The sequence below is a fragment of the Triticum urartu genome, chromosome 3A (genome assembly GCF_056163025.1).
Source record: "Triticum urartu cultivar PI428250 chromosome 3A, HENAU_Tu73, whole genome shotgun sequence".
NCBI classification, from domain to species: domain Eukaryota; kingdom Viridiplantae; phylum Streptophyta; class Magnoliopsida; order Poales; family Poaceae; genus Triticum; species Triticum urartu.
The window spans coordinates 4,506,532-4,518,723 of NC_141875.1; the positions used below are offsets into that span (position 1 = coordinate 4,506,532).

General features: G+C 43.6%; 1 protein-coding gene across 2 annotated transcripts; it reads left to right on the forward strand.

Annotated features, from left to right (window-relative positions):
- Positions 1–1,311: 1,311 nt before the first annotated feature.
- LOC147977576 (wall-associated receptor kinase 2-like) lies at positions 1,312–9,841 on the forward strand. 2 transcript variants are annotated; one of them, XM_087545829.1, is made up of 3 exons: positions 1,312–2,316; positions 2,573–2,719; positions 8,640–9,841. In XM_087545829.1, the coding sequence occupies exons 1-3, from the start codon at positions 1,395–1,397 to the stop codon at positions 9,728–9,730; spliced, it is 2,160 nt and encodes a 719-aa protein (XP_087401955.1). In that variant the 5' UTR covers positions 1,312–1,394; the 3' UTR covers positions 9,731–9,841. The 2 variants fall into 2 exon arrangements, with proteins under 2 accessions (XP_087401955.1, XP_087401956.1); XM_087545830.1 differs by lacking the exon at positions 8,640–9,841 and adding an exon at positions 2,959–8,633 and having other exon boundaries at positions 1,313–2,316.
- Positions 9,842–12,192: the final 2,351 nt, after the last annotated feature.

Below are 12,192 nucleotides of genomic sequence, written 5' to 3' on the forward strand. Positions count from 1 at the left end.
GTAAAACGATGGATTGAATGATTGCAGGCAATTCCCGCGTAATTTCAGGCTTTGTCTTCTTTTGGGAGTATAGGCGCAAAATCCTTCGGTACTTCCTCTATTTTCACAACGGTGGTTACATAGCAAGCTCCCCATATACGTAAATAGCATCACTGTTAATAAAGATTTACAGTTGATGATTGATGTCTGATTGTCTATCTAGTTCCTCCCACTTGAGCAGACTGGAAACTTGAGGAAGGGCCGTGCGGCCGTGCGTGACAAGTCCGCTTGACCAGGCAAGGAAAGGAAGGGACGACTGCGAGTCGTCGCCCGCGTCCCCGCGGGAGACCTGCGCTAGCTAGCAAGACAGTAACTGTGACCGCGCCCATCTATCATTTGTGGCATTTTCTCCCATTGGCACTTTCGTTCGTTGATGGATGCCTCCCTGGCCCAACAGTACTGTGATTGAAATTTTCAATAGCTTGCATGACTTGACAGCACACCTTGTGACATTTCTCCCATTGGCACTTTCGTTCGTTGATGGATGCCTCCCTGGCCCAACAGTACTGTGATTGAAATTTTCAATGGCTTGCATGACTTGACAGCACACGGGAATCTCTAAAAAACTTAGGGCCTCTTTGATTCAAAGGATTTTCATAGGATTTTTGAAGGATAAGAATCCTTCGGAATTTTTCCTGCGTTGATCGTTTGATTCGTAGGATTGAATCCCATAGGATTTTTTCCTATGGATTCATTTGAAGTACATTTCGGGCCTCTTTCATTCATAGGATTGCAAAAACACAGGAATAGGGAAAACGTAGGATTGGAATGGCATGTCCATTGGATCCCTATAGAATTTGAGTTTGTTTGATTGTGTCACGGGGAAAACAAAGGATTTCTTTCAAGAGGTTGGAGTGGATGTTAGAATTCCTGTAAAATGTAGTACAAATGAATCCTTAGGAAAAAATCCTACAGGATTCAATCCTACGAATCAAACGATCAACGTAGGAAAAATTCCTAAGGATTCTAATCCTTCAAAGATCCTATGAAAATCCTTTGAATCAAAGAGACCCTTCATAGGAATTGTAGCATCCACTCCAACCTTTTGGAAGAAATCCTTTATTTTTCCTGTGATACAATCAAACAAACTCAAATCCTATAGGAATCCAATGGATATGTCATTTCAATCCTACGTTTTTCCTATTCCTATGTTTTTGCAATCTCGCGAATCAAAGAGGCCCTTATATTTAGGAACGGAGGGAAATTGATTGAATGATTGCAGGCAATTCCCGCGTAATTTCAAGGTTCCAAGTCGTCGTCGGTCGTCGAAACGGCTGGAGTATTAAACAACTCGTACCCAGAGCAAGGCATGCCCGTCACCAGCGGCGCAGCAAGGCAAGCCTTCCATCCACTCCATGCCGTCCCACAGATCTGCAGCTGCTTCTCTACTGGCAGTATGGCTCGGCGTAGCGCTGCTTGGGGTTGGAGCGGCACCGCCTAGGCCTAGCAGCAGTTGCCAGAGAGAATGCGGCGGCGTAGACATCCCTTACCCGTTCGGCATCGTCGACGACGGCAGCGACTGCGCCATGCCCGGCTTCCACCTGACCTGCAACGAGACCGGGATTAATGGCGAGCGCAGGCCATTTGCTGGCAACCTGGAGGTCGTCGACGTCTCGCTGCAGCAAGGCCAGGCCAGGATGCAGAATCATATCTCCTCCTACTGCTACAACGCCACCACTCAGGGCATGGACGCCAGCGAGTGGCGCCTCAACTTCACGCACACGCACTACAGGATCGCCGACACCAACAAGTTCACCGTCATCGGCTGCCAAACGCTGGCCTACATCCTGGGCGAGCGCGCCGAGGAGTACACGAGCGGCTGCGTGGCCATGTGCCAGCGGGGAGGCGACGGCGATGTCAGGTCGGCCCTCAGCAACGGCTCCTGCTCCGGGATAGGGTGCTGCCAGACCGCCATCCCCAGGGGGCTGCAGTACTTTTATGTGCGGTTCGACTCCCACTTCAACACGAAGGAGATCCACGACGTCAGCCCCTGCAGCTACGCCGTGCTCATGGATGCATCCGACTTCACCTTCTCGACGACCTACGTGACCTTGCCGGGGTTCAACAGCACCTACGGCGGAAACGCGCCGGTGACGGTGGACTGGGTTGTAGGAAATGAGACATGCGACGCGGCGCGCAAGAATTCCTCGTCCTACGCCTGCGTCAGCGACCACAGCGAGTGCTTGGACTCGCTCAATGGACCAGGCTACATCTGCAACTGCTCCAAGGGCTACCAAGGCAATCCTTACCTGCAAGATCCAGAGCAAAGATGCAAAGGTGTGTACCATCAGAATCAATCGATCGATAGCCTGCGATCTAAGATTAATTACACAGGCAAGATGAATTAAGTAAAAGATCCTTAATTAATCCTTGCAGGACTATTTTTCTTTACAAGACCAATATACTTTACGTTGTTCTAAGGAGAAACTTTTTCTTCACAAAAATAATAGAGCTTGGCATTGTTTACTATCACTGTTTTTTACCTATATAAGTTTGACCTTTGATTCCCTAAAAATATGATCTTTGGTGGCAGATATTAACGAGTGCACAGACCTGGCGAAATACCCTTGCTCCGTGCCTGGAACGTGCCAAAATTTGCCAGGCGGATTCGAGTGTCATTGCCCCCAGCATACCAAAGGCGACGCCCAAAACGGGACGTGTGAAAACAAACTCGGTATTGGTACGTCCACATATCTAATGTCTACTACAACCTAGAACTCTCTCCGTTACGAAATAAATGGTTTTGATTTAGTACAACTATGCCTACTAAACTTTTATTAAATTAAATGCAGTTATTTTGAGATGGAGGTACTAGTACATAATATAGCACCATTATACCAGAATGGTTTTTTTGTGGGGCATTGTGTTTAAAAATTCTTACGAGAAAACTTCTAATCTGTTCGTCATCATTCATGGCAGTACAAACTACGAACATCAGAAATAATAAAAATCATATCCAGATCCGAGGACCACCTAGCGAAGACTACAAGCAATGAAGCGAGCCGAAATCGCGCCGCCGTCATCACCCCCTTCCTCGCCGAAGTCGGACAAAACTTGCTGTATTAGGCAGTCAGAAAGTCGCCGTGCTAAGACCACATACGACCAACGCATCCGAACAGCAACCGCCCCCGACGATGAGAATTGTAGATTGGACGAATCCATTCCGAAGAGGAGACCGGCCTTTTAGGGCCCGGGTGTCTGGACTCCCGTTTATCACCATCGTTCATGCATAGTAGGAGACCCAGGGATCTGTGCCAAGAACTGCAATGCTGTTTGGTTTTGCAGGCCTAATTGAATAGTAACAACGGTAGCTGGGCATCTCGTAGGACACTGTACATTAGTAGGCAGATTCCCCATCACCTGTCACTTCCCGATGACCCCATTGACTACGTATGCTAGTCCCTCTCCCCTTTTTCTCTCCCGCATCACCTCTCTCTGCCCCTTTTTCCCTAACACACACCACCTCTCTCCCCTCTCTGTCTGTTTCATAGCACCACTCTCTCACTAAAAAAATTCCTCTCTCTACTCCCCTCTCCTGTCTCACACGTGAAAGAGACCAAAATCCCGGGAGAAGAAACGTGGATGCTTTCTATCTCCATCTGTCCCATTTCCTTTATTACCCATCAAGAACAGTGACTGTATGGGTGGGCAAGCTAGTCATAGACAGGAATCTACTGCTCAGCGCTATCTTGACACACGCGCCTAACTTCTCCGCTATGAGGCAAATGGGCTGACAAAGCTGGCAGGGTGCTACAAATAATCTGATCCTAGACTAGCACGAATCTCATAATGACTAGACGGGGCCGATTAGGGGGTGCCGGGAGTCCCGGGTGCTACCACACCTTTTCCTTCCGAAGAGACACTGACATAGATAAATGAAGATTGGCGGATCCATTAAAGACAACCACCAACTGAATCCAGCGAGATCCGTCAGAGACACACCTCGAAATGCCCCCTGATGTTGCTAGACGCACCATCATGACGGGGGTATAGACGGGAAGAATCTTATTCCATCTTCAAAAAGCCGTTGTCGTCTCGCTTTCCTGAATATGACACAAATCCTAGCCGAACTCAGAGAAACACACAAAAATGAAGCCCTCCAGTCGGCAAGGGCCGGTATCCACCATACCTGCATGACCCTAAGGCCACACGAGACAAGGCAGATCGGTGGTGCTGCCGACGAAAGGCAAAAACCCTAGCAGCTCTGTTCGTTTGGAGGAGAGGCTTTCGCTTGGAGCAGAGACTCAGTGTGTTTAGTTTCATCCTTGTGCCAACTTATTTCTTTTGCGGGGCAGTGTGTTTAATTTCATCTTTGCAAGTAAGAAACCACACTAGCAAATATGTCTGTTATATGCTAACAAAAGTATTGACTTTCGCTTTGTAGTTTTCTCCGGGCACACCAACTTATGACAATGTTTTCACTTTTGACTCACATGAGCACTTGAATTGGTGTAGTTTTTTGTGGAGAAAGTTTCTTAGAGTAAATAAATACACCTTCTATTCTTTTTCGAGAAACATATTAGTTTGCACAATACCAAAACAACATCATTCCATCAACCAGGAAATATATTTTCAGGGTTTATTTATTTGGTATTATAGATTTAAGTATTTCCCTTGGCAGCCTTTGATAAATATGAAGTCCTCAGCTATAGGATATAGTACGTTTTTAGAAAACGAGGATTTCCTCCTCCTCTGCATCAAGCGAAACACACAACCATTTTATTAAATAATAAAGTAACAAAGTACAAGTCCCATCTTAGGAACGAAAGCAAAGCAAGTCATAAAACAAAATGCCACAATCGGTAAAAATAGGGCACGATTCTTAAAGACTTATCCTATTATTGGATCGTCATCCAAATCGGTTGTATGTAGCCCGTACTATCATCTCCCGGGGTTGCACCGAAAGGTCATATGCTCCCTGACTTCCGCACGACTGAGTAATGACCACTTCCGTATCCAGCCAGATGCCCGGAAGATAACCTGCAATAAGTTTATGATATTGGTTCGGTTGAAACTAAAGTCGTCCCGACAGTTCCAAATAGCCCACAGTAATGCACAGACTCTTACGCAAATTTATGCCGTTGTATTATGCTCAACTCCATTTAACCAGCTACCGAACAAATTAAGATGCTAGTAGGTGAAAAGACATTAAAGGACACATGTATTGTATGCCACAATAACCTAACTAGTGGGTATTTGTGAAAAAATAATTGAATTATTTTCTTCTGGTCACAAAAACAACATCGTTTACTACCTTCCCATCTACGTCTCGCCAAATTGCCCTTAGTAAAAATCACCCCCTTGTGCACAAAACATAAAGACCTTGATTTCTAATGACAACTTAAATTTCCAAATATGAATCGATCTTGGGATTAGTCCAATGTTAATCAAGTCGACATTCATAGATTTGGTTGAGGATGCGCCTGAAACCAAAAGTTTCGAACAGAATGTATCTGGCACATTAGATTGGTTGACCCCCATCAACCTATGCGCCAAATGTAACCACCATCTATCCCAACACCCCCACTAGTACTCGTCCGAATTGAATGTTCAAGGGAACATAACCTAGTATTCTACTCACAAAGGCTTCTTTACGTTGTACAATATTATAAAGTATTGGATACCACAAGGCCAGAGGCGTCTCCCCCAACCAAGTATCCTCCTATAATCTAGTAGTGCGATCATTCCCGACTAATTTACTTCTTTAAAAAAATGACCTTTGTCCTCATCAACCCCTTCCAAAAACGGGAATCATTCGGCTACGCCGTAAACTTTTACTAGTGTTTTGGAACGAAGATATTTGTTATGAAATAAATGTATCCACACCCCATCCTCCTCTACAGACAGCTGATATAACCATTTGTAGAGCATGCACCTTCTGCTTTACCTCGAGATTCTCAATACCCAAACCCCCTTGGTCATTCGGTCTACAAAGTATGTTCAACTTGGCCAATCTGTATTCAGATTTATTATCAACACTTTTTCAAAAAAATTGAGATGGATAAAAAGTCTAACCTTTTCCGTACCCCTATGGATACCTCAAAGAAGGGCAATAGGAACATCGGTATGCTCATAAGCACGGAATTAATAAGAATTAACCGACCCCCATAAGACATAAGCTTGCCCTTCCAGCAGCTTAGCTTTTTCTCAAATTGACCTTCAATGCAGTCTCATTCTTTGTTGGTTAATTTTCGGTGATGAATTGGGTTCCCTAGATAACTAAAAGGTAGGGATCCAATTCCATTGTCTATAGTTTCTCTATTTGTTCTTAGCGTGCCCAAAGAAGAATGGTTAACTTTTATGGAAATTTATTTTCAACCCTGACAGTTGTCGAAGAGACATAAAACCAACTTCATGTTTCTAGCTTTTGCCATATCATGTTCCATGAAAGTAATTGTATCATCAACATATTATAGTATGCACACACCCACATCTACAAGATGTGGGATGAGACCTCCTACCTGACCACCCTCCTTGGCTCTACCAATGAGGATCACCAACATATCTGCAACGACATTGAACTTGATAGGAGACATTGGATCCCCCTGCCACAATCCCTTTTGTGTTTGGAAATAATGACCTACAACATCATTAACCTTGGTCCCGACACTACCCGCCTGTACAAAGGATTCGACCTGCTTCCTCCAGACCGCATCAAAACCCTTCTTATGCAAATCTTGTTGCAGAAATGGCCAATTACCTTAATCATACGCCTTTTCAAAATCCACTTTTAAGACAACTCCATCATGTTTCTTCGAATGGATTTCATGCAAGGTTTCATGCATCACGACCACATCCTCCAGAATATGTCGACCAGGCATGAAAGTCGTCTTAGTCGGCTGCACCACAATATGCGCAATCTGTGTGAGGTGATTAACCCACTTTGGTAAAAAAATCTTAAAGCTAACATTGAGCAAATAGATCAGACTGAATTGCTCAATGCGAAACGCCTCCTCCTTCTTCAGCAACAAAGTAATTGTGCCAAAGTTAAGTTTAAATAGTTGAATATCGCCATTAAAAATATCATGGAACATGGCCATCAAGTCCCCTTTAATGGTAACCCAACACCTCCTATAAAACTTCGTCGGAAGTCCATCCGAGCCAGGTGCCTTATTATTTTTCATTTCAAAGTACATGTTAGTATGTACGTCACCTTCTTCAACTTCATTGTTAGCCTTTGATAAAATTAGTATTCCATATGTTATTTCTTACTTTGATCCGCTTTGGTTATTTGATTGTCCACAATACACATTTGATATTTCATTCTACCATTAGTTTTTTTTAGGTATTTGTTATTCTTGTACAGAAATACAGTAGTGATATGCCGAGGTATATATTAGCATGCTAAAATAGGTGTACAAGATTTATATACATGCGGCAGGTCTAGACTGTGTTTAAAGATTCTTATCAGATAGATAAACATATATCTTTTTTTTCTACGCTCTACTTGTCTCCGTGATACACAGATTAACAGTATTAGTTGTGAGTCTAATGTTCCATGTAATTCTCTAGGAACATGTATTCTCAAAGATTTTCGCTGTTACATAGATCTTCCACGATACAACAAGGAATACTTTCCATGAAAAAAGTTGATGAGGGAATTACAATTTGCATTATCTTGCTGAGTGACCCACACAAGCTACTAGTCTTGCACCTTAACGGCATGCAACAATGCAAGATGCTTAGGCATGAGTGTTTAAAATAAAGAGAGGCAATATTGCCTCATCATTACACGTATGCATAAATCATAATAGTAAATCTCTACAATGTAAATTTGTGCTTAGTATGCTGAATTTCCTTGTTTCTTGATTTGGTTCATTTCCTTGTTACTGAACCTTAAGCACCTGCTGCAAACTTAAGCGTGCTATCCTCCTTATAAGCACTAGTGAAGGTTATTTACATGTTGGGAAAGATGTAGAAAATTTTGGAATCCAGTACCATTCGGTATAATCCTGTAGAACTGCATCTCTCAGACCTTTCAACAAACTAATACAACCTCGTAGGCCAGGTTTTGCTAAAGAACGAGCATCTTAATTATAATTTACTTCAGATGTTGAACTTTGGGTATATAGGGAATCCATTATACTCCAAATAATAAGATTACGTGATAATAAATTTATTTATTTGAGCCTAGCCTTCTCGTTCCACTCACAATAGTCCTATTGATTCACTCAGTAAAAACCACCCTCTTTTACATGCCCCAATGCAAAATATACTTTTATTACATATTTTAACTATATGAGCTTAGAATTATTAATGTTCTTTGTTATTTGAGGGACAGATCATGTGGGTAAGGTCTTTATTCCCACTACACACTGCACTCAAGTATTGCAATCAAAATCTATATTAGGAAAATATACAGTAATATACTTTATAGGCTACAGCAGAATTTTTGAGTCGCTGAGAATCTAGTACACCACATACACCATTTATGTCTCTTAAAAGGACATGCATGTACTCACTGCTCTAATTTCGTTTTCATTTATTTCATTCTAAAGATATAAATATAGCGTTTTGGTAAAAATATTTGTTGATTTTGACTCTGAGTTTCGGGCTTTCGGCTACCGAGAGTAATATTAATATTATTCACACACATACAGGAACACTCATCGGTATAGGAGTTGGCAGTGCAGCAGGATTTATGCTTTTGGTTCTCGCTGCAATTTTCGTGGCCCAAAGGTTTGAACATAAGAGGCAGATAATGTTGAAACGTAATTTCTTCAAGCAAAATCGTGGACAATTGTTGCAACAATTGGTGTCCCCAATGGCAGACATTGCCGAAAGGATGATCATACCAGTAGATGAACTTGCAAAGGCAACAAACAACTTTGATAAATCTCGTGAGCTTGGCCGTGGAGGGCACGGTACAGTCTACAAAGGGATTTTATCAGATCTACATGTTGTGGCCATAAAGAAGTCCAAGATCACCGTCCAGAAAGAGATAGATGAGTTCATAAATGAGGTAGCCATCCTCTCACAAATCAACCACAGGAACATAGTGAAGCTTCTTGGATGTTGCCTAGAGACGGAGGTACCATTGTTGGTTTATGAGTTTATTTCTAGTGGAACCCTCTATGACCATCTCCATGTTGAAGGGCCAAAATCCCTTTCATGGGTCACTAGGTTGAGGATTGCAACTGAAACTGCAAGTGCTTTTGCCTATCTTCACTCATCTGTTTCAATCCCAATTATCCACAGAGATATCAAGTCTAGTAACATACTTCTGGATGAAACTATGACATCCAAGGTGTCAGACTTTGGAGCTTCAAGATACATCCCAATGGAAAAAACAGGCTTAACAACAATGGTTCAAGGAACAATTGGATACTTGGATCCTATGTACTTTTACACAGGCCGTCTCACAGAGAAAAGTGATGTGTATAGCTTTGGTGTCATTCTCGTGGAACTGCTAACAAGGAAGAAACCATTTTCGTACTCCTTCCTTGATGGAGACGGCCTAGTTTCCCATTTTGTCAAGTTGCTTGCTGAAGAAATACTGGTCCAAATACTAGATCCGCAGGTCATAGAGGAGGGAGGCAAAGAAGTTCATGAAGTCTCCATACTTGCAGCATCATGTATAAAGTTAAATGCTGAGGACCGGCCTACAATGCGACAGGTGGAACATACACTCGAAGCCCTCCTCGTATCCAACAAAACTGTCCGAAATGATGCAGAAGTAGAGAAAATTTAAGAGCAACATTGTTATGATGACTTGCTGGTCGATAAAATAAAGGCAAAGCATACCGGAATGGAGCAGAAGATATAGGATGGAATAAGAAATATTGATGTATGCGTTGTTGTAGTTAACCATGTCGTTAGTATCTAGTATGGCCAAGTTGGTCCAAAACGTCCTAGTACTAATCTACTACCTCCGTCCCATAATGTAAGACGTTTTTTGACACTAGTGTAATGTCAAAAAACATTTTACATTATGGGACAGAGGGAGTAGTTTGCTTGTGCATTAAGCCGGTGTTTGTGGATTTATAAACGAACATTAGATCGCGTCGTGTTGGTTGTGGAGTCTGTGACATATTGGATGCGACAAGCCAATCTTGAGTAAAAGAAAAAACCCAAAAAGGTGCAAGTTGTGCGCACCACCAAAAATCTCCTCTGTTCTGTTTTTCTTTTCATTCGCCAAGCTAGATGAGATCTGGCCAACACATTCCATCGAGATCCAAACGATCCTATTGTTGCTAGTGCAAGCCAGGTTCGTGCATGTACATAGACGGCTAGACGTGCATGTGTTGCTAGGCAACAAATCAATCAAACTACTTGTGTGCTTTCTAAGCTAGCTCTGCGCTCAGGATGCTGTGCTCGGTGAATCGTTCTAGGGTTCCAAAAATAATAATTGGTATCTCGAGCCTCGATGATCTAAGATGTCTGACAAGAGTTGCGATGAGTCTGTTAACTTCAAGTCCGGAAACGGCAGTTTCAAGGCGAACAAGAATTGTGGCGAGGTGAAGAAGGCGGCAAATCAACGACTAGTGGTGGGGAAACAAGCGACGCCAACATATTGTCGCATCGCAACATCCCCATCCCGTATCAGATACTGACTAACACCAACTATGATGTGTGGGTAGTAAAGATGAAGATTATTCTCCGAGCCCCTCCGAGTTTGACAAGCAATCCTTAATCATAAAAAAATACAGCGACGAGGGGAGTGAGGAAGGTGCTATGACCCCATAACCTAAACCATGTTGGATTCTGTTGATGACATTAGCGGAGTTCAATACGGCAAGAGAGGCATGTGACACACTCAAGGAGATGAGGTTTGAAGAAGATCCCATGACGAAAGCTTGGGCATAAGTGCCGAAGCATCAATCATAAGTTGCAGATGGAGAAAAATAAATAGGTGAACAACGACTCCATGCGGCTCACCATCTTGGTGGGAGAGATCCACGTGCTTTGTACAAAGCTCGAGGAAATAGAGTGCATGGAGAGATTTTTTCAGTTTGATGACTGACAAATTCATGTACATCATTGGCACGCTCAAACATCTCACCAACATCAAGGATATGACCATAAGGGACGCGATCAGACGCCCATAGATATGGGAAGAGAATGCTCAAGGCTGTTGGAAAGGTAGGGGAGGAGGCGGTGACCAACACATGTACTCGCACAAGGACTGGGAGGCCCCAAGTAGCAAAGGAAGGCGTGAGTGTGATGAAGGCTAAAGCAATAAGAAGTGCCCAGCTAATTCAACATAATCATGTAGAATTTTCTTCATGCATAAAGCTTCTTGGTAGCATGCTTGCCACTAGTAGAAAACAGGGCTATGGTCCAGGCCGGCTCAGCCCATTAGTCCCGGTTCAGTGTAGAACCGGGACTAATGTGGGCATTGGTCCCGGTTCGTGAGCCCAGGGGGCCGGCCGGGCCACGTGGGCCATTGGTCCCGGTTAGTCTGGACCTTTTGGTCCCGGTTGGTGGGACGAACCGGGACCAATGGGCCTCGCTCCTGGCCCACCACCATTGGTCCCGGTTGGTGGCCTGAACCGGGACCAAAGGCTCCCCTTTAGTTCTGGTTCTTGCCACAAACCGGGACCAATGAGGTGCCTATATATACCCTCGCCCACGAGCAGAGCACTCCCGTGCTCTGTTTTTCTCTGGCCGGCGAGGGGAGGGGTTTGTGGTGCTCTACCTCACCTCCTATGCACATGAGGTGTTCGATGGAATGCCCGAGCCACACTACTTAAACTTTCTCCTCTCGAAGCTCGACCTCCAAGCTCCATTTTCCTCGAGATTTGTCTAGATTTAGCGGTCCGTCACGCCCCGTCCCCGTCTTCACCGCCGTCGATCACCCGCGCTGATCTCATCACCGACACCACCGTGGTGAGCCTCTTGTTCTTATCTTCTTTCTGAAAGGAAAAATATTCTTACTTGTCTGTTTAGATAGATACTTGTATCATTTTCTTACATTTATTATTGCATCTTATATAGTGCGATGGTTTTGGTATCCGCCCCCGTCGGCCCTCGTCCTGTCTATGATTCGGATTTGGTATGTATATTATCTTCATAACTATTGGTTCATTTATTGTTTATGAAAATTATGCCGACCAACGTGACATAGATTTTATTTATCTAGGATGTATGTGAATCGGAAGTGCCAACCGACCCTATTGTCGAGAGGTTAAATTTAGTTGAAGAAGAAAACAA